The 24,165-nt window shown below is 35.0% G+C and overlaps 1 protein-coding gene across 1 annotated transcript in view; it reads left to right on the forward strand.

Annotated features, from left to right (window-relative positions):
• The first annotated feature begins 6,994 nt into the window (after positions 1 to 6,994).
• Positions 6,995 to 24,165, forward strand: part of LOC106662547 (protein Skeletor, isoforms B/C) — a 50,597-nt gene continuing 33,426 nt past the window's right edge. The window contains exons 1-2 of the mRNA XM_014386723.2: positions 6,995 to 7,083; positions 13,538 to 13,681. Coding sequence (XP_014242209.2) covers positions 7,011 to 7,083; positions 13,538 to 13,681 — 217 coding nt within the window. The 5' untranslated portion in view covers positions 6,995 to 7,010. The remainder of the gene's footprint in view (positions 7,084 to 13,537; positions 13,682 to 24,165) is intronic.

Consider the following 24,165-nt stretch of genomic DNA (forward strand, 5'->3'; position numbering starts at 1 on the left):
GCGATTAAACAATGTAAGGTAAGTCGCCTAAGGAGAGTGTTAGGATTCGATCTCTGGCATCTGAGAAATCACATAAAGTACAACACGTTACAAAAAGTTAGCACACACGTAACAAAACACAAGTAAAAACACGTAAAGCATCCTCTCAATGGAGACATTACCTAGGTACCAAGAAGACCCAAGGAAGACAATTGTAGTACTAACAGTCAATATCTTTCTCTTTCTTAGAAGAAGGATAGAACCAAATGAATTGAACTAACGAACAAGAAAAATACAATACGTTACAAAGATATAGTGGTTAAGGAACACCAAACCCTAATTCCACGTCGAAATTTGGTGAAATGTGCAAAATTATTGTCTTTTGTTACTCCCATGTGTACTGTCCAGGCTTTTCCTCTCCGAGGCCGCATAGGCCTTCGCACCATCAGAGAACATTTTCCTATGTTTTTCTTTCTGTCATAGGACTCTTTCTGCTACTCTATACCTAAGCCTCCCGAGTCTGCAATCTTCAGTCAGCAGTTCCACTATCATTCTACTCCTAACACGTCGTAGTGTTAGTAGTTCTGCCGTTAGTTTTTACTATAGTCCTTTAATGAACTTTTTCGCAACCCCTTGTCCTGGGTGAAATCATTTTGAGGACATATCCTTAACAAACCATTCATTCTTCCTCTTTCTCTTCTGTCCACCCTCCAGTTCGTTCTAGCGTTCTCTCTCTCTCTCTCTCTCTCTCTCTCTCTCTCTCTCTCTCTCTCTCTCTCTCACACACACACACACACACACACACACACACACACACACAAACACACACACACACACTATGTGAGTTAGCTGTGGGAGTTATGCTACCTTTTTGGTCGGTTTTACTTTCATACACAATGGTTCTTCCTCTTTCCGCCTGTTTCCGTCCTTCTCTTATCCCTATCACTCTCTCTCACTCTCTCTCTCTCTCTTTCTCTCTCTCTTTCTTTCTCTCTCTTTCACTTCCTCTGGGTGTCCCAAGTCTCAATCAAACTATTTCACACAGTATTCCTACAGAAAATATCTAATAACTATAGTAAATTGGGCAAGAGATTTTTTTCGTCTTAGTAATCTCATTCATTTTAATATCATTATTCGTTTTTAGAACGGAGTCCACTACGTCGACAATTGTTTTTTAGTTTTAACACGGTGGTTTTCCGCGATTTCCGAGTGGAGAGGATCAAATGAATTATTTCCAAACAAATGGATTGACCGAACGCAAACCGTACCGTGTCCTTCCGTTTAAATTTTCCGCTTTTTCCTTTACAATGAAAGCGTTTATCCCTCGTAACAGAATGAAGCAGAAATGCCCCCTGAATTAAAAGTACGGATGTGTAAGGAATCGATTTCATCTACAATTCCTGTTAGGCAGCTGCACTTTACCAGGCGTTTTTCATTTAACTATTTAATTCTTAATCGTTTATATTCGATCTCTTATGTGGATAATATAGCTATTTCGGGCCTCTGTTTGTTACCCAATTTAGGAAGCTGTTCTACAGGTAGTTGCGCACTTAATTTAACGATTCACACAATCGTTGCATGTGTTTATTATGTCTCTCATAATGATCATTTCCCTGAGAACGAAATTTTCTGTACTAGAGAGCCCTGAATTTTCATGAGCTGTTGTTCTTAATGAAATATAAATTGGCTTCGCATTCGTCTATCTAAGTGATCAATTACACTATGTATTTTAGCGATGAATGAATCATAAATGAAGAGAAAGTAATGTAATTTTCAATTACGTACCAAATAATTTTTACAATAAGTTTAAGTTAAGTAATTTAAAACATTTTTGAACAAAACCAGTCAAAAATAGATTAAAATCATACCTTTAGATTTATAGAGATCCTTGAATTTTATTTACCGGGTTTGTTAAAGTAGGAATTATCCTCTTACGGTTTTAATGCAGAGGGGAAAGATTTGACAAATATAGGAATGAAAAAGCTAAATAATAGAGCCCATTTTTTTTACATTTTAATTACCAATAAAATCCATGCCCTGATTTCCTACGATTGTTTCTTTTCTTCTTTTTAAAAAATAAAAATAACAATACATTTAAAATGAATAAATCAATTATTCAATATATATTGAAATCCAGGCTTGAAAATAGTTTGTAAATAAGCAAAGCCTTAAAAACGAATAACCCAATAATTAATTTTGTGGTTATTTGAGTTATTAAATATTCTATTAAAAAATCTATTATTTGATTTGACCAATCGTTCTGTCTAATAGGAAAATTGATCTATTTATTTAGCAACGCCTTTTCTAATTTTAACCTTGCCATCATAATTACGTGATATTTCGTAAAATTGGAGTCGAAAGATATAAAGAAAATTAAATAAAGTAAATTATTAACATGTGAAGATGGAAAGTCGCTTTCCAACTTCCAGAAGTTCGAAGCTAATAAATATTCTTTTTATATGCAACAATTATTGAAATTGTCTGATAAAACAAAAAAGAAAGAAAAGGTTGTTTAATCAATTATGATGTTAATTATTTTTAGACAGAATGAGAAACGGTCAAAAGATTTATTCAAATTGTTAATCTAATCTTGATTAGAAAATTAATACCATATTTTAGGGTTCAAAAATAATTCCAAAATAACTTCTATATACAATGTACCTACATGTTTTAATAGTAACAAATTTGTTGATTTTGAAAAATTTTGGTATGATTTGTCCTTATTTGCGTTGTTTTCTTCCTATCAAACAGAAAACGTTATAGATGTTCAATAGCCCTGAAACGTGTGTATAAATTCGTTGTTCTGGCAAAAAGAATAGAAAAACAATATAAAAAAATTACCAAAAACTACAGGTTGCAGGAATGGATCACACTTGATTACAATTTATTTTTTGTATTATAGTATTACGTTTGCGTTGCTTGCCATACATTGAGGAACTTTCGGAAAAAGTAGGTAAAATTCTTAACTAGAATGATTTAGAGTAGCTTTCAGAAGTGCGAGCTCACTTAGAAACATCCTCTCAAAACCTAAAGACAAGGATGACAACTTGTCATAAAGCGAAGTTTATAATCTTTACTTGTAATGATTGCGATATCAAATTGTTCAATATAAGACAAAGTGCAAGGAGATTAAAAAGAATACTTGCAGGATCATCTAAATGATACAAAGCACGACTTTAATTTAAATTTAAACACAACACTGTGAGAACTATCTTTTACAAAAAGTTACAGTATCGTTTTCTGGGTTCTGCCTACTGCTCCTCTTCAGTGAATAGTCTACAGGTTATTGTAGTTTTAGTGGAAGCAACTTGCATTAAAAAAAAAACATGGTAAAAAGCGTATTGTCATTATCATAAATCTCCAAATAACATATTTTGTTGCTTTGTTGCTCAAAAACAAAGAACCGTTAATTGTTCGTCGTTACAAAAATGACAGTATGTCCTTGTCATAAAAATAAATAATAAGTACAGGGGTTTTCGTGGGAATAAGCATCTTTTGGCTGTCGGATGCATGATAGTTGGGAAATGTCATTCAAAACTGTTTTTTTACAAAAAGCCCATATTTTGTTAGAATCAACTGTCGATCATATTCATATGAGAAAGGGCCTAAACATAAGGTTAGCATATTGGTGTGGTTGCCTGTTGAAACCTATATTGTAAGGGGCGAAACTGAAAAACTTCTTCTAACTGTTTTACTTTTACTTTTATAATATTTGCACCATAAAGACCACACTATACAATTATGGTCCAATGTAGGTCTCACAATGATACAGTTCACTTTCAAGACCAGTTCTTTATCCTCGAAATATTTTTTCATTGCCAAGCCTAACATTTTTTTACTTTCATTCACAACGGTTGAGCTATATTAATGTTTTAATCAAAGTACAAACTTAAGTCTTTTATCCCACATTCTCGTTTTATAGGAAACCTATTTAATAAACATATAAAATAAATATCACGGTTTATTCTACTAAAGCTGAGTAGTTTACATTTGGATAAATTCAGGAACCGACATAAGATTATACTTTCATCAAGTAACAACGTAAAATATGTTGGAATTTGAATTAAATTTATTTATTTATATTTATTAGAAGTTTTAATAAACTTTTATCAGCATTGGTATGGTATGGTATGGTGGAAAAGGATACTAGGAAGCGGGGTTTGTATTCCCCAGGCACTGCAGCCTTCTGGCTTATTGTACCTTCCTAGTTCCTTAGTTCAGTCAATAGACTCAATCCTTCTTCTTAGAAGTATCAGGTCATTGACTGTCGCTGCTGCAATTTGATTCCCTAAGTTTTTTCCATAATTTAGGTTAAATCTCCAATGAGCTGTTGCTTCGCATTCGAAGATGATATGAGTGGATGTTTCCTCCTCCTCATTACATAATCTGCAAATGGGATCGCTTTATATACCCATGTTGGGTAGATGTTTTCTCAGATGACAGTGACGGGTTAGTAGCCCTATCACTCCTCTGAGTTTCCAATTGCAGCAGTGCTTTTGCCAGTTTCGGTGAGGGTTGTTTCATCATAAGTTTATTATGTCTAGCACCGCTAGAGTTTATCCACTTCTTTTGTTTTGCATGGATCCATTCTGCGATGGAGGATTCCATATTTGTCTTTGTTATCCCAAGAATAGGTTCGGGGCCTATGTATGGTCTTGCAGATCCTCCTTTGGCCAGTCTGTCTGCTTTCTCGTTACCAGAAATTCCCCGGTGCCTGGCACCCAAGATATCATCAGGTTGTTGTGTTTCCCCAGGTTTTGGAGATTTTGGATGCATTCACTGACTAATTTTGATGTGATTCTTTTACATGCTAATGCTTTAATAGCTGCTTGGCTATCTGATCTTATGAGGATTTTTTTCAGTGTAACTTCTTTTAAGATTTTCCAGGGCATAAGCATTGATGGCTGCATTTCTGCTTGAAAGACCGAAGTGTACTTCCCTAATGAGTTTGATTGCTCATGTTTTGGGCTTGTACAGAAAACGCCTGATCCAGTTCCTTCGTTTGCTTTGGAGCCATCTGTGTACCATATCATTGTATCTGATCCTCTCCTTTATAGTCCGTTGAGACTTTATAGGAAGTTGTGAAGATTGTTTCCGGGATCATGTAGTCAGTCCCCATTTCTAATAATAGGTGTCTGATTTTGATGATTATGGTTGTATGCCCGAATTGTTTAGTTCCTTTTCAATTTAATTATTTTTGGAGCCTAAGTGAGCTTCTCCTAGCCTCTCCTTTTATAAATATTTCCAGTGGAGGTAGGTTTAGCAAAGTTTCTAATGCGTTTGTAGGGGTTGTTCTCATTGCCCCTGTGATACATAGGTTTTCTAGTCTTTGTATGTTGCCTAATGGGTAGCTACTTTTTGTTGACCTTTGTTCCACCAGATTTTATCAGCATTACAATTAAATATCACACTTTTGCTTTCCAAATAATTATAGGTGCTTCAATATCCTTGAATTGTACAAAGGCGGCGAAATTTTCTTGACTAAAAGTAAAAGAAATAGAGTAAAGAAATAAATACTAAATTGTTACTTTCCAAATAATTCTTGTTGTTTAAAAGCGATGTATCGTTGGATTGTTCAATGCAGTGGTATTTCTTGACAAATAGGAAAAGAAATAAAGTAAAAAATCATGTTTTTCCATGAGAATAATCATCTTACGACTTGCTAAATCAAAGTTGAATCTCACATCTCGATAGAAAATAAAAACCAAATTGTCCCGCTTTCCAAATAATGCTTTTTGTTTGAAAGTGAAGTATCGTTGGAGGGTTCAAAGGCGACGAAATTTTCTAGACAAAAAGAACAAAAATCAAGTAAAGAGGAATATTTTTTCACGAGAATGTAAATTTTACGTCTTGCTAAATCAAAATTGCATCTCACATCTCGATAAAAAAATTATGTTACTTTCCAAATAATTCTTGTTGTTTAAAAGCGATGTTTCGTTGAATTGTTCAAAGGCAATGACATTTCTTGACAAAAAGAAAAAAAAAAGTAAAAAGTCGTTTTTCCATGAGAATATACGTCTTACGACTTGCTATATCAAAATTGTAACTCACATCTCGATAAAAAAAATTATGTTACTTTCCAAATAATTATTGTTGTTAAAAAAGATGTATCGTTGGATTGTTCAAAGGCGACGAAATTTTCTTTACAAAAAAAAAATTATAAAGTAAAGAAGCACATTTTTCCATGATAATGTAAATTTTACTTCTCTAATTATGATATAGAAATTGAATCTCACATCTCGATAGAAAATAAATACAAAATTCTTAGTTTCCAAATAATTATTGTTGTTTAAAAGCGATGTATTGTTGTATTGTTGTATTGTGTACGGATTGTTCAAAGGCGATGACATTTCTTGACAAAAAGAAAAAGAAATAAAGTAAAAAGTCATATTTTTCATGAGGATGTACATACATCTTAGGACTTTTTAAAACAAAATTTAACTCACCTCTCGATAGAAAATAAATACCAAATAAATTGTGTTGCTTTTTAAATTCTTCTAAATAATTCGTTGTTTAAAAGTGATATACCGTTTGTATGTTCAAGGGCGTCGACATTTTCTTGGCAAAAGAAAAAGGAATAAAGTAAAGATGCATATTTTTTCAATGAGAATATAAATTTTACGACTCGCTAAAACAAAATTGTAACTCACATCTCAATAAAAAATAAATACCAAATTGTGTAGCGTTCTAAATAACTCGTCGTGTACAAAACTATCGAAACGTCTGTAAAGGCAATAGAAATTTCCTTAGAAAAGGAATGTACAGATAGAAATGCAGTTTCCTCTGACAAAACCTGGAGAGCCAAGTCAATCAAATCAATCGGCATCGACGACTCTTTTTTTTATCCCTTCAATGTGAATCTTGAGAAACCAATTTTGAAAGTGTTCGGGGCATAAAACGTACGAAACACGTGACAAAAGCACGTTGTAAAATTTAATAAAAAAAACAGTTTCGACATAATAAACTGGAAGGGGGTTGATGGAGGGAGTTCTTGTGGAGGGGAAGGGAACTCTTGTAGCCGTACAGCGAGGATGGTGTCAGTAGCCATGATGCCACCACTGACGGCGCTCCTTCTAGGCGTCATATCCCTCACGACGACTATCCGTAAGTATTAATTTAAACAAAAAGAGACAAAGATTTCCTTAGAAATGCCGAAAAAATCAGAGGGATTCGAAACGGGCCAAAGTGGTGAAAGAACTGCCCATGTACGACTGTGAGGTGAACACAAGTGGCAAGATATAACTCCAATCGAGATTTTTTGACTAATTGTGATAAAACCGGTTTTATTTGGACATGAGCCGGATTGTGATTAGTGTTTCCGCGAGTTTGGCGCACTTTCACTATAAGCTGATACTCGTTTTTAAATTAATTTATATTACACACCTTTTTTTGAAACACCCTACTTCATCCACACCGTCAAATTTGACTCGCTCTAGAAAGCCACATTTGCAAGTGAAATAGTATTGACCCGAATAAAATGCTCGCGCGGATTCTGTGCTTTTCGGCGGAGGAGTCTCTCGGGCCGAACAGCAATGCCCTAGTGATCCGAATACCTAAGAAATACATACCTCAGGACGACTTGTAATTATAGTTGGGTCTCGTGCATTATTCTGACATGGTTCGGTTTCGAAAACGCCTCATGTTCCTTGACAGATTTTCCATTCGAGGAGAGGCGACTTTCGAACAGGATCAATTCTATTTTCGACCTGTCAAAAAGACAGTGACAGCTGAGATGGTACGTGAGTGAAGTTGGCCTAAGCTTCGCGATCTGGCAGTAGCAGTTTTTCAAATAAAAAGAAAATGAAAGGGGTTCCTTCAGTTATGTTCTTCCTTTGAACATAAACCACTCTCTCAATTAAATTGCTCTATTAACTACGAGTTAAGGTATCATCGAGATAGACGGAACAATCATTGTTATAAGACTTCTTCGTGAGGTCTGCGGGGTGATGAACCTTCAGTTCAACCGTCGTTAGACCAGAAAGATCGGAAACGATCAAAATAACATCATTACGGGCCGCGGTAGCCGAGTGGTTAAGGCGTCAGACTCTCGGCTAGTAGATCCCGCGGTCGTGGGTTCGATCCCCACTGTCGCCTCTGGACTTTTTCTGACGCCTAAGGGGACCGGTGGCCGCAATAGAAAGAAACTGACACGGCACTCATCAATGGAAGGGGCGGGATCGGAACTCAGTGACCCTGAATTTGGTCCCAACCCCCTTCAAAAATGAGTTTCTTCGATGGAAGAACACCGGTACAACGGGGGCTCAAGTTCACATTTGTGTTGCGAGCCCTCTCCCAAAATATGGATAAAGTACAATAAGCTGTACAGCTCAGCTGCATTCTCAGGAGGGAACTCCTCCAGGCCCTGGTATCAAAATAAAAAATAATAATAATAATAAAACATCATTACTGTTACATAAACAAAAAGACATTTATTTCTAATTCGGTGAGATCGCTCTGGACCATCTTCAACCTTAATAGACTTTGATCATACCTCACGAACCTGCCTGACTGCCTTTACATATATTGTAGGTGTAAACATACAAAAATAATGCCTGTAATAATGTATTTCAATTATAATTCAAAAAAGAAGAATGTAATTGTGGTCTAACGCGCTTTACGGTCTACAGTTGCAAAAAAATCAAATTTAAAATTTTGATGCGAAATTGGCTAAGTTTTGTCAAGTCAACCTAACTTTCTGTAGAAGTTGTGATTATCCACGTAACCTCTTTATTAGGCCAGTTATTTGACTAATAATTTAGTACTTTTACAAAACTTCTGACCAGATCGTTCATGATACAATTTTTTTCCTTTAACGTCAAATTTTCAATTGAGCTTACATGACCGTATGGACCACCCCCAGCTCTTCACAGCTGATGGAACTGAAAAACTTGATACTTTGTGGCACAATTTCTCGTCAATTTTCGTGACTTAGTATCATTTTGGTTTAAATGTTATATATCTCTTATAATCTAATTTATTATTTAGCGTATAAAATGCCAGTGACACCAAAATAATACATATATTTTCTATTGTATGTCAATTTTTATGGTAGAAAAGTGTGCCTAGCAAATTTGATGGTTTGTTGTTTATTTTTTTACAGTCATTAGTGTTATAAAAATTAGAATTAAAATCACCATTTTCATGAGATGATGTAAGATGATGGAGTCTGGAAAAGTCTTGAGCATTCTGAATTTATTAGTGTAGGTTCATTATTGTGGAAAGAGTGTTACCCAATTGAATTAATTTATCAATCATTAGATCTTTTATTTGTTTTTAGATGGCTTTGCGAGTTAATTATGGCAGCTAGCCAACTGTCGGACGTAATAGCGCAAACGTGCATAGCTTGTAAGAAGAACGTGCATGCCATGCATCTTCTAGTTGAATAACATAACACTTCTGTTTGAAAGGAAAAATATTCGTTGACAATTTTATATTTTCCTGGTCGTATCTTATTATTGTAATGTGGGAATCCGAAGCAGGTTCTGGCGGTGAAGTGGTATGCCCGTTAATGTCAGGCCTTCTCAAAAAGACGTCCATCCAGTAGCTGCAGATCGGTTTCTGCCGATTTGTGGATGTTAACTCATCCGAGGGGTAACGGTTCCAAGGGGGAAGGCGCTAAGCCCGGATGCGGACCTAATTTTCGTGTCATTTCGGGGGCGCCGATTGGAGGGGCGCCACAAGAACTGGAGTACCGTTGGCGTAGCGGACCAAGCAGGCCCAAGGTCAATATATATGCCCTATCTATATATAGAATCCAGCTGAGCAGGCCTATTATCAATACTAGTGATCCCACCGTAAAATAAATTATCATTGATCGTAAACACGGTAGTGGAAGGGTGTAAAACGGGGTCTCAGGAGCAAATCGGCTGAAGGACTGACCGCTTTCCGCCACCGAGGCCCACTTCCGACACGCATCACGTTAAACTGCAGAACCTTCGGTTCCAGTCGTTCGACTGTGACCAGAGTTCATCTTTAATCATAAATAATTCAAATGACACTCATACTAAACTGTAAGAGTACAAACTATTTAATTTCTTTGCAAAATACGAAGTTGAAAAACAAAGTCATTCACAATGCCCATATTAAAGCTTCAGACTGGTTTAGCTTAGCTGTCATCATTCATCTTGCTATAGAGAACGCTGTAATGCGTCAGCCGACCAGTACACTGGTAGAATCACCACTTTCTTATAAATTTCTTCATTAACTATTCAAGACTTCTGAAATATCGAAAGAAGAGGAGAAGAACATCCAATTTAAATTTCAGTATTAAAGAATGTGGAAAAAAATATAGGCACTTTCTAGTCAGAAACGATTTTTACAACTACTCCATTTCAATTGAGAGTCATTGAACTATTGGATAATTTTTTCCTCTCGTACGGTCCCTCAAGTCTCGTTCTTTAAGATAAAATACTTTTAGAATCAAATATTCACATTTTCTTCAACCAATCGTGTCAGTGATTTTTCTGATCTATGTGGATAAACGGAACCTTTGTTTAGGTATCAGAACACACAGGGCAGAAGGGCAACCGGCAAAAATAAATTGGCCAGGGTACTTCAATCAGGTCACCTATTGGTCCTGAATCCTTTTGCGATGTACCAAATTGCCAGGCATTGGAAGCCTAACTACTAAGAGAGTATAATTAATTAGGACTTTTATCGGCCCTGAAACATTTTGCGACATACCGAATTGCCAAAATCGTCGATACATCGGACAATGTGTTAAGAATGTAATCCAGGATTGCAGCCTTTGAAAATGTTCATTGCAGGACCGCAGAAAATAACAGCAGAATTACCAAACCTAGGGAGTTTCAGGAGTAGAATTATAGTAGGACTCAGAGCCTCGTCGATAGAAAAGTCAAGAAACAATTTGGATTGCATCAAGACAATGTCAGGCATTGGGTGCAACGATGAGACCGATAAACTGTCTAATAATAATTAATCAGGACACCTATCGACCCTGAACCCTGTTGGGACATACAAACTGTCAAATACAGATCCATGACACAATGGGTTAAAAACTGGTTAAGAAGAAATGTACGAGTATCAATGGGATTGCTTCTCCAGGACAGAAGAAAAAGCTATTTAAAAGACGTCGTAGAGTCTAACTGCATAACTACTCTACCTAGGGCATTTTAGGAGTAGGATGATAGTAGAACTACTGACTTGGCCCGGTGAATCTTGCGGATATGTATAGACACAGAGCAGCAAAACAAATATGAGCATTTATTGCCAGGGAAAAGAAGAAGAAACAGGGGAACATGTCATACTTTGTACTAGTCTTGGTGCGAAGGCCTATTTAGGAAGAAATAACTAAATCTAACGGATACATCCGGCTTGCATGAATGTTTTTGCACAAGGAAGTTTGAACATGTTTGACTACTCTGGTCCGCTGGGTCCCCCTATCTTATGTCATACTCGATGAAGACAAGTACTTGCTTGGATATACGTATTCACTTTAATTTAATCTATAGTTGTTTGGGCCTATAGGATTCTTTAAAAAAAACTTTATGATCTGGTAAAAAGCTTTACGCTTAAAGAAGAGCTCTAGTCTGATAGAGATTTCACAATAGACCAATATTGGTCGGGGTGCGTGAGGTCGTAAAGAGATGTCAACACATTTAACCTTTAAACTTTACGTACTTTGTAAATTAATAATATGTTGTGTGTTTTTACTTGCATTTTACTTACATTTCAACTTTGGTACCTGTGAACGTTTTCAAGTTTAACTGCTTGTCTCACAGTCTCGGATAATTTTGTTATACTGTTGTACAGGAAGAAATTTAGCTTGCAGAGAATTTTTTCCATGTGTAAAACATATACACTGATGGAGAAAATGTACGTGCCACCCTTAAATTTTACTGTATTTGGGTTAATTCTTACCAAAAATAGGTTTGGTTGTGAAAATAAGATTCATCGTTTAGTTGGTCCCGTGTTCCATTGAGTTCACCTGGACTTTGAGTTGGACAAACGAAGCATTCATTTCCAACCTCATTCAGGTAGTCAACCACAATACGTGTTCCATAGGACCTGGCATTATCCTGCATCAGTAAGAATATGTCACTGAAATGGCACTAAATTTTCTTCGATTATGTCTTGTAAGTACCTCTATGAGGTTAGAGATCTTCTTCTCATAACAACCACCAATTCGGTGCGGCCGTCTAAAGAAGTGACACCCCAGAGAATCAATGACCCACCGTGGAATGCCACCTGTGGAACCATACAGCATGGGGCGTACCTTTCTCCTTATCGACTCTATATGAAATTACGCCCATCTGAAGATTTGAGGCCAACTCTCACCTCATCTGTAAAGAGAACTCGTCCCCAATCTTCCAATGTCCAATTCACATGTTCCCCGTAGTAATTGAAGCCTGGCCATTTTCTGAGCTGTGGTAAGAAGAGGTCCACGAGCCGGATTATTTAGCACTGGGTTATTTTCATTGAGCCTTCTTTTTACAGTCCTGGAGAAAATCGAAACATTTCGAACTTGTCTTACCAGATTTATTATCTAATTCCCGTAATGCTGTGGATTCGTAGAGTAAGATGGCTGATTAATCTATCGTCTCTTTCATTTGTAGACCTAGGTCGACCCTATCTAGTGCCTTCTAGGTGAAGCCCTATTCCTCTGATGCGCTGAAGAACTTTCCTATTGTAGAGTTATTTATCCTCAGACCTAGCGACTTCGTGCAGGCTGTATCCTTCCTCTAATAATTTTATGAGCCTGACACTGTCATATTCACTCAAATGCCAGCCACTGAATAACGAAATCAACGAAGAAAAAAGATTAACTGAAAGCAGCAAGACAGCAGAATAGAAAGGCATAATGCTACTTAATGTACAAAAGTAAACAAAGGAAGTAAACAAACCATTATTTACTGTTTATTTTGACGACGATAGCTCCTAATTACATATAACTAATGAAGAAAGATAATGGATTTAATTTTAAATTAAATAACTAGTGTTGCGTTAAATTTGTCCAAGTATGAAAAAATGAATAGAATTCATAATAGAAAAAATAGTTCTAAATGGTTAAGAAAGCAGACTTAAAAGAAAGTAGTTGTCCGTTAACGAGATAAAAGGAGGTTCTAAATGATTTCACGCTTGTAGCCAATGGAGCACAACTAGGAAGTGGATTATTACAAAAATGTAGGATTTTCCTTAATCTTTTTTTAAAACTTCTTGAATAAGATTTATTTGTTTAAAAAATGTTCACCCCATCGTGTTTATTTAGTTGACTGGATCAGAAATCCGGCCGACTTAGCACCCTAATTGTTTCACGCTCTTGACGGGCCAGCCGAGCACAAAATGTTTTCTCGCTTTCACTGCCTTTTTTGAAAATTGTGTCAACCAAACAATTTAATGCCAAGGTTAAAAGGAGGTCTATTTTCAGAAACGCTCTTTTTAATTGCCATGGCGATAAATTTACACGATTAACAACCCCGAGGAAGAAAGTTTTTTTTTTTTTAATAGTACACTCCGCGGTTCGAATCTTCTGATCTTATGATCCTGAAAAATCAGTCAGAAAACATTGATTTATGAAAAAATATTTTGTTTGTTTTAGATGGTACTGAGGGAGCAGTCGAATACTATGGAAAGTTTCTAGGACATCTTTCCCGGCTGATGCACTCTGTCAGCGGGGATGTCTACGCCGTCGACGTAAGGACTTTACATATTAGAGATTTCACATACGACGGAGCAGGGCCAGGTAAGAATCTTTTATATCAACTAATATTTAATTAAAATATTGCTTGGAAAAAAAACTGACAAAACCAATATTTCGATGGAAGTTATTAAAATACTTTCAAAAATAAAAATGTATTTGATAAAAAGCTATTTATTTTAACCAAAGATGGCAAATTGAACATCCGTACAAAAAAGAAAAATTCATACATTTTTTTTATATTTTAGTGGCTGAAATTAAATCAGCGGTAAACGTCGTCTAAAGGATAACGTTTAGCCTGAAAGGCTGATTTTCTCTAGCTAATTAATGATTTATCCACAAAACATTTCTTTCTCATTTTCTCCACTTCTTTATGAGGTAATATTACCATAAAGTAATAATAATAAAATAAAAGATAGATCGACGAAAGAGGACAAAATTAACCAAATCAGCAGTAATTTTTGTTCACGGTATAACGTCAAATTTGAAAGCCAGCGTTTTTCTGATCTCAATTAATTATTTATAAACGAAATTCCCCTATAATTTATCTGTATAACCTCATTATAACATGATATAGTAATAAAGTTCAATAATAAGACTACATCAATAGAAATCCTTGGACGAATTGACTAAAATTAAATCAGTAGTGAAGTTCGTCCTGAAAGGCAGAGTTTTCTAAACATAGATAATTATTTATTAACAAAGTTACCTACATTTTATCTGTAACACTTTTTATAGTATGATATAACAATAAAAATCAGCAATAAATTATAAATCAATAATAAGCATTGTCTGAAACAGAACTGTACCAATAATATAATACGTTATACACAGTTTGACGGTTAATATGGTAAATAATCTACATTGTATTTTATTAGTAAATTTATTGATAGTCATAAAATATAAACACTTAGCCCATTAAGACTTAAAAAAAAGCAAAACCTGCCAAATCCTCCAACCAAACCAGATACAGTTTGTAACGTTTATCTTATAAGAATGCATAATAATAGACTAAATAAAGCATAATTTTTTTTAATAAATTGAACATTTGACATATTAATTTACACTAATTTACTCTTCTAAATTTAGCATTAATACAAAAACCTAATTAACTTATAACCTACAAACCAGAGCAGTGTATCGCTGCGTTAAATTTTCCTATTTTTGCAAACGAGAAAGGTTACGTATATTAAACATTAAATATCAGTAAATACTGAGAGATCAGGATGACACCATTAGGTAAAAAACAACAAATTATTTTAGGATGTCGAGCTTTCGGTCTTCTTTGTCGCATTCCTCAAGACTCTATTTAATAAAGAAATTAAAAATACACATTACAAATGTAAAACTTTATAGCTGTTTAACAGACTTACTTGAAAACCCATTTTAATAAGTTATGTTTACATATAAGAACAGTTTCATTTCATTATATTCATAATTAATCCACAATATAATATATTCCATCATACATTAACTGCTCATAACGATGTAAGAACGAGAGATCGCGTTGATGCATGCACATAACATTGTTCCATTAATTTTTAACGCAAGTAGGTTCTGTTTTTCTTCTTTTTATTTTTTAATTTCACTTTTTACAGTCACAAAATAGAATCAGGGTTATAATTATTGCATTTCGAACAAGGGCGCTTGTTTTTAGCCTGACACGTGAAAGCTGATCGTTCTGGTTTTACAATTCTCTCTTCTCCAGGCTAGAATTTCTTCCGTTGTACACCGGAGAAACGAGAAATCTTAAAAAGGAGAAGAACAAATAACGAATAAGCTCTCATTAAGATTTTCATAAAGCTTAAGGAGAAAATATATTTATGAAAAATTAATGTTAGACTTTTGAAAATATCTTTATCTTTGTACGTATAAATTCAAACAAACGAGCTTCGAAACTTACTTTTTCTTTTTTTGATTAATAATTTATCAATAAATATAGAAGTCAGATACTTAGGCTAGGGTCTACAGTCAGTATTGTGACTGGAAAAAAATCATATTCGCACAAAGATCATATTTGTAATACGTATTGATGTCTACTATCTACAAATATAATTATTAATTAAAAAATGTCATTTGATTCTTTAAATATGGTGTTAAAAGCTTAATAATATATATTTATGTATGATATTAGCAATACCAAGAATATTTTATTATTAATATATAATTATTTATAAATTTTTAAGGATGGCCTTTCTTGACATGTCACACAAGCTTTTGACTGCGTGTGACATGAACGCCTCCTGGACAAACTAATGCGCACACTTCCCTATACCCTTCATTCCCACTTAACCGAATGATTCTTCATAGTCCAAGGATTGGCATACTCCCACTATCATCCTAGGGGAGCGGGAGTACCTCAGGGCAGCGCAATTGGACAGGTCATTTACCTCTATACCGCAGATATCCGTACTTCATTCTGCACCATTCTTTCGTCCTTTACCGAAGAACAGCTGTAATCTGATCCCGATCCCATAATTGCTTCCGAGGAACTCCAGGCACATGATTTGAAAATAACACAATGGGGCAAGCGCTGGTGTATAAAGCTTAATGAAAGAAAAAACACCCATGTAACATTCACCCTTTGAAGCAAAGCCCCTCATGCAATATTCCTGAATAATTCCCATTCCAAAAACAGACTGCGTTCGCTACCTTGGGGTTCATTTAGACTCAAGACTAACCTGGAACCAAACACGCGACTAAAAGAAACGTTTCGGAGTACTGTATAGGCTACCGGCACGCAAATCTAACGTTTCAACTAAAAACAAACTTACAGTCTACAAGTCAATACTAAAGCCAATCTGGACGCACACTAAGAACGGTGGGGCCCCGCTAAACCTTCCAACATCCAAAGTTCTCAGAACCAAAAATAACCTCAAAATCCGACTTGTGTAAAAAAAGGTTACAGATTGAAATAAATTTAAAAAGAAATAAATAAAATAATGAAATAAATGTATCTGCAGTGGTATGAAATGTGTAACTCACTCTCTCTATCCACCCGTTAAAATCTACCTCTGTCAGCTTAAAGAAGATAATAAAATATTACGTGCATTTCGTGTTTTTCTATTTATAGAATTGGAAATTGAAATTTCAATTGTCAAAAATCACTTAATATGGAATTTGCTTAAAACCCTATTTCTTTATTTCTTTTAAATACTCAATGGAAGGATAAAAGAAAAATTGCCAAATTGGTTGAGGAGGAACTTGGAGAAGCTCGAAAAGAAAATCTTCGTTCAATAAATCATAATTCCCAAATAAAACAAAATAAACACACAAAATAAAGGTTACAGGTTTAGCAAGACGTCAAAAATTAAGATAACAACTCACAAATTTGTAAGGGCAAAATCAACGTGATATTAAATTATCTAGATACATAGGGAGGTTTTATTTATCTATCTTACATTTTATGCAACTCATTTGGTTAAAATTCTTCATTTAAAAAAGGATGGATGCATTAAGTCTGGGTTTTTTTAATTGTTCTGGTCGGGCTTTACGAACGAATAGCACTTCGTTTTAAATTTGTAGAAATTAAACGTTATAAATGATGTATGTTACCTGTTGTAATTTGTGCATTTATGAGTTTTTTAATATTGAATGTTTGTACTTTCTTAAGTTTTGGAGTATATTCATTTTTGCCCTTTTTGTACTTGTCGTAGAATAGTGTCAGGCTTGTATGTATTGTTTCGCGCAGTTTGATTATCTATCGTTCCTAAATGTTCTTACCTCTTCTTTGTATTAGTTTTTTTTATTTTTTGGCGTGTGTATCGGTGGGGCTGATTTAGTCGGCTTGTATCTCGGTCCCTACTGATTTTCAAAATTGATCAGCCAACCATCCTTCCTGTACTCCTTTATAATTATAATATTTATTATATTATTATATTTATAATTTTCCTTACGATATCCCCTTTTTCCAAAAAAAAAATCTTTGGTCCAACCCTAAATAAAATATCTCCTTTCCCAACAATTGCCGCCCAAGTTACATTATCTCTATCCTCTAACCATTATTTCTAAGCCCTTGGAAAAATTAGTTGATTTAAAATCTACAATTTTTTGGAATCCTCATACTTACTTGTATCTCTTCAATCTGGCTATTGTCCCGGTTTCTCAATGAAAATGCTTGTTTTAAGCTATCTACCGATGTTCAGATGGCTATGGATCAAGATTGAGTTATTTACTATTCTCATCCTTCTTGATTTTTCTGAAGCCTTTGCTACCATAAACCATTATCCTCTTCTTTCTAAACTCAAATCCTTTTCCTTCTGTGCACTTCGATGTTTCATTTATCTCAACCGGCTCTGTGCCACTCTATCGGAGGAAATAAATGCCAACAGCTCCTGGACCGTAGAAAATCTCAATATCAATAAGTCCCAGGCTATTGTGTTTGGTACCCTACTCCTTCTCCTTTTTTTTCTCTTTTAGCCATCTGTCAAAAACCTAGGGATCATCCTTGATCAAACCTTATCCTGTAAACTCCACATTTCCCAAATCTCCCGCCGCTGCTTCCCGTCCCCCATTCCGTCATGCAAGCCAACTCTTTTCGATCAGTACCCGCGAATTCCTTGTCTCATCCCTTGTGCTTACCCGTTCTGATTATGGCGGTTTGGTCCACGGTGGACTCACCAGCGGACTTGTTAACAGACTCATTTTTAGCTCACCGAAAAGATTTCATGTGCCTAATATGCATCGTGGTTGGAAATGGCTGTTTCCTTCCTACCTCAGGATACTTCATTGGCTCCTTCCTCTAACAAAAAATATCTTCCCATTTCTATATTTCTGATCTGTTAACATTGAAGTCTTCTACACACTCGCCCTTCTGATATCTACCCTCTTATTAAAATCCACCACTTTTAGGCGCTACTTCCTTATGCTTTTCTACAACTTCGAGAATTCCCTCCATCACTACACCCTTTCCAACTTTAATCCCGTCTTTTTGATTACCTCCTGGTCCCTCCAAATCAACACCGAGGATGGTTCATTTTCTGTTGTTTCAGAACGTTTAATTTTTGTTAATTTTCCCCTTCTTATTTAATTTAGTACATTTCTTTTATTTTTATGATATTACTTTTAATTCTTTATTTATATATATACATTGATAGGAATTGGAATTTTGTACTTTTTTGTTATTCAAGGAGGCTCAAAGTTCAAGAATAATTTTTTTCTTTTTCTTCTTCATAAAGATTAACGCGAGTTCTTTAATTAATAGTATTAGAAGAACGCTAATTTGCACAATTTTTTGCACATTCATATTTCTAGGGTAGTAATCCGAATTGATTTCGCTCATACGCATTCATTACGGCTAATGTGAAAAGTGGGTTAAATCCTAATCGCAATTTTTTAAAGCAAAATGATAGTCTGCAACGTTGATAAAATTTGGTACGTATCCGGTGTATGTTTGATATGGCATTTTAAGTTATCTGCGTTTTTCGACGCCGGCTAGAAAAATAAGTCATGTTCGATCTTAGGAACACCGAATGCAAAATTAAACAGTAGAAGCTTATCCGGAATGAAGTGAGAGGAAGTGGCCGAAGAGCCAGGAGATCGAGTCGGCCGATTATAAGATGTAAACAAGAGATAGGATCAGGAAGGAAGAGCGGAAGATTCCAACGGTGACCCAGTACACCGGTCGGCATCTCATTATGTCCATGTTCTATTTCTCTCCTCGCTCTCCCAGACAACCGGTCACGGCAGATTTGCGGCGTCATCCGTATGCCATTCCCAGTCCTTGGAATCGCCGCCCCCAGGACCGACAGGAAACGAAAATGTACCATAAACTCGTCCAAACTGAAAAAAAATAGGATACAGCTTAAATTGGGGATATTTTATAACTCCTCAAATTTGATAGTATCTCGCAGTTAGCCGTAGTATTGATATCGTAGATATTGAAATAATTTTTTAGCACAAACAAGTTGCACCACAAAAAACATTTACTTAAGTAAAATTCTTGAGAAAATAAAAAATATTTTTTTTATATCAAATTTTACTCCTACTAAAAACGAGTCCACGGGAAATTTTACAGGGATTTAGCACTCTATAAACTACACGTAATTGCATAAACTTGGCCTACGTCAATAAATTAAAATGGGAGGTTTAAAATGTCTGGGATGTTTGTGTTGGTGCCAACTTTATTTTTCTCCCTTATAATTACATAATATTTAAACATTATTGACATAGGCCTAAAGAAGATATATTCAACTTTTCATCGGTTGCTATAACGTTGAATACTGATAAAATAACTAAGTAAATTTCTACTTTCAAGACTTGGATAAAAGAATTAACAAGAAAATGTACGACTTAAAAAACAATTCCGATATAAAAACTATTCAATTCTTTATTTTATTTTAAATTATAAACAGAAAGTTTTCCTTCATTTCAATCAGTTAATTATACAATAAAACACTATCTAAGACAAAGGATGACATAAAAAAGTTTTTTAAACAAAATAAGAGCAAAAACTTGGGAAAAAATTAACATTGATATTTTTTTGGGTTAGATATCAATTTCGCCCCAATTTTATGTAGGATTAGGATTAATATGATGGTTAGGTTAAGGTTAGGGTTAGTTTAGGTTAGATAAGGTTAGGGTTAATATGAAGTGTGTAGTGTTTAGTGACTATTACTTGATGAATTATTCGGAGATCGTGAGATGCGGTCTGGTATGGCGTAGGTTGTAGAAAAACATTTTCTTTATCGTTTCGATCTTTATTGAGATCATCTTCATGGCTAGAAGTGATTGTTTTCCGTGTAGATGTGTCATTCTTGTGTGTCGGGTTGAAAGTGCCAGGGCAGCCTACGTCACACCAGACCGCATCTCACGACCTCCAAATAATTCAAGTTAATATAAAGGCTAGGTTTGGTATGGTTTAGGGTTAATATGATGGTTAGGTTAAGGTTAGGGTTAGTTTAGGTTAGGTAAGGTTAGGGTTAGTTTAGGTTAGATAAGGTTAGGGTTAATATAAAGGCTAGATTTGGTAGGGTTAGGATTAGTTAGGTTAAGTAGGGTTCGGGTTAACTTATTTTCATACCCGTGTATCGTATTCATTGTTTTTCCGTGAAGCGAAAAAAATAGGCGAGTACGAAGTTCAGTTTGTATGTCTCTTTGTTTTTAATAACGCACAATTTTAATATTAGTTGTACTCTTAAGCAATATGACTAATTAGGGTTTTTTCTTAATAGTATTTTGCATAATATTGAAAATATACAAAATACGAGGGTACGGAAAAATAATTTTAATTTTCTCACGGAATCTTATTGATAATAGTAAAAATTCGATTGAGTTGTTTTCTTTTTCACTATGTAGGAACAATGTCCCCGATGAAATTTACGATTTTCCGATAAGATGCCGGTTCGATCGAAATTTATGTGGCTCGTCACTCCCTGTTGTTGTTTATCCGTTTTCAGACCGGTCACGGCGTTATCGCCATCTTCAGTGTAGGTCAGGCTGGACATGCTATTTCTTCTTTTTTCCCCACGTGTAGACCGCGTCTAATGTTAAATTAACGAAAGCATCTTGATTGAATTTTTCGATCCGGGCCGCCCTCGCTGCTGACCTGCTCCTACAGGGCAAGGAAACTGGGCCAAGCTTGGAATATATTAGAAAAAAGACTTCACTTTCGTTGTTGATCTAAAATGGTATCATTTATTTTTAAAACCAAACTTATCAATAGAAGTATGTTTAATGCTTATTGATCCGGTCTACCTAGAGGCGTTGTTGGGCTGCTCCCATACTATTACAAAATTCAGCAGTTCATTGAGTCATAGGCTTACTTTAAAAATTGATTTTTTGCTTATTTTTAATTCTCTTTGCTTCTCCTAATTTCTTTTTACATCCAGGGTTAGTAGTGAAAATATTGAACTTATAAAAACTTTAATATCGGGATGCATTTCGACTTGTATCATAGACTTCAGGGCTGCTAAGAGTTAGAATTGTACGTCCTTTAAGACTTTTTATGCAGATATAGGCGTTCTTGGATTTAAAAAAAGAGAAAATTTGTGCAAGTAGACATTTTCTATTGAAAATAAACTAGGTTATTTAAGGAGCCCAATTAAAAAAAATTAAATGCGCATATAAAATATAATGGCGATATAATGTAAAGAAGAGAAAATTGTATCCGGTTCGTCGGTTTCAAAGGAAAACCCCCCCCATCTTCGAGAATTCAGGTCGCAATTTGTCAAAATATAAAAATCCCTATGACCAGCAAAAACGAAATCTCTCCAAATAAATTGCCACGATTGTACCGACAACCACCCGGATTTGTAGTTTAAACGTGGGTCTCGGTTCGAAATGCTTTATAGGGACTTAAACTGTCGGCCCGTTTCGGCTCTGTTAATGAGATATCAGGGTGAAAAGTGAAATGAAAAAATACTTCGCGGTCCATTTTCAGCCAGCTTTTTATAGGATCAACTTAACATTCTTGGGTAATTAATGATCTCATTTCTTTACCATCTAAGCTGAACGTTAATTTATATTTCAACAAAAACGAATATTTATTACGTATAAAACAACCTGACTCTTTTCTTTTTATGCGTGCTAAACAGTGTAAAAGTCTGCTGGCATGAAAAAGCTCAGAGGTTAACGCAAAGCAGGAAAAATACGACCATCAATTCCTTATCATCGGTGGTAATTGTTGTGAAACAAAACATCTGTTTTACATCAGGCAGTTTGATATCAACGATCAAACATTGGCATTAACAGAAAAACATAGATGTTTCATAGTAACGTATGTACGTAAAGAAAATTCAATGCTGTGAAGACAATTTTGTAAATAAAGTCCCCTTCTTCTATCTACAAGTTTCCTGATATAAAACATTGCTGTTCGATTGTTCGATCATTAATCCCAAGCTTCCTGACAACATCCAAGCATTGAATATATTAAGTAAAACATAAATGTTGATACTATCATAAAGCATAATGTCGACAGAAAACAGCGAATATTAAAAGATAAAATTAAACCTTGAAGGTGTCGGGAAGATTGATATCAATCAAGTCACCTCTCAACACGACACCCAGAATGACACATCTACACGGAAAACAAACACTTTGAGCTCTGAAGATGATCTCAATACAGATCGAAATGTTGGCATGATAAAGAAAATGTTTTTCTAAAACCTACATCACACCAGACCGCACCTCACGATCTCCAAATAATCGTTGACATCAATGCTCGAACATACTACTTCTATAGAAAAACATGGATATTTGAGAGTGTCGGGTAGCTTAATATCAACGGTGAAGCATTGAACATATAAAATACAAATGTTTGACATCAGACAGCATAATATCAATGCCAAACATTCAACATTAACAGTAAAACCTCAATGTTTGATATAAGGCGGCTTGATAACAATGGTCAAACATTGAATATTAACAGCTCAAAACTAATGCTTGATGATATCAAGTCATGATATCGATAGTCAAACATCGAATTTTGATAATGTCACGAAGTTGATAATGATATAAACATTGCTCATTTACAATAACCACAAATATTTGATATCAGACTTAATGATCAAACATTGGCTACGTTAAGATTGATTCGATAGTATCAAGCAATTTTACATCAATGGTCAAAAACTACGAACATCTTCAGCAAAACATCGAACTTTTATATCAGGTAGCTTGATATCGATGGGCAAACATTGGAGAGGAAAAACTGATGGTATCAGTTAGCTTGATAAGAATGGTCAACCTTCAATCATGTAGGGAAAAACCAATTTTTGATATCAGCCAGTTTGAAATGAATAGTCAAACAGCAAACAATAACAGCACATCTAATTTTGATGGAGTAGATAGTTAGAAAAAACGACAGCACAAAATGAACACGATATTGTCAGATTGCTTGGCATCAATGGTCAAACATAGAAAATTACCAGCCAAACACCAATATTGGATTTTATCAACCAATTTGATATCGATGGTCAAACATGGAATATTAACAACAAAAGATTTTTTTTTTTTTTGATACTAGAGAATCTTTCTAGCAGATTATTTCGTCTACAGGGTGTCCTTTCTAAATGGCCCAGCTGAATTTCTGTTGAACCAATTACGCTGCAAGAAAACAAAAAATACCTGTTTAATATGTTTTTAATCTAGTTTCAAATTTTTACCTTTTTTTGAGAAAAATTATACAGGGTACCTCAGGCCCAGTTCTACTTCAAAATTTCAAACACGACCGTATACATCCTGCCACATCATTTTAAATGATGTTTTACGCTGAAAACAATGGTGCAATCGGATTTTAAATTGGTCAAAAAATGACATAGTTATTGCAAAAAGTTCCGATGAAGAGTGGTTAAAAACAGCTAATTTTTGCAACTTTACGCAAGGCAGGCAGTTTGGACGTGAAATGAGATCAATAAATGCCTGTTTTGTTTTTTCAAACTTTTTTCCATAACTTTATCAATTTTTGACCAATTTAAAATCCGACTGCACCGTTATTTTCTGCGTAAAACATCCTTTAAAAGAATGTGTCAGGATGTCGTATTTGAAATTTTGAAGTTGAACTGGTCCTAACGTATCCTGTATAATTTTTC

Source organism: Cimex lectularius, unplaced genomic scaffold (genome assembly GCF_000648675.2).
Source record: "Cimex lectularius strain Harlan isolate CLEC.00 unplaced genomic scaffold, Clec_2.1 scaffold33, whole genome shotgun sequence".
Taxonomy (NCBI): domain Eukaryota; kingdom Metazoa; phylum Arthropoda; class Insecta; order Hemiptera; family Cimicidae; genus Cimex; species Cimex lectularius.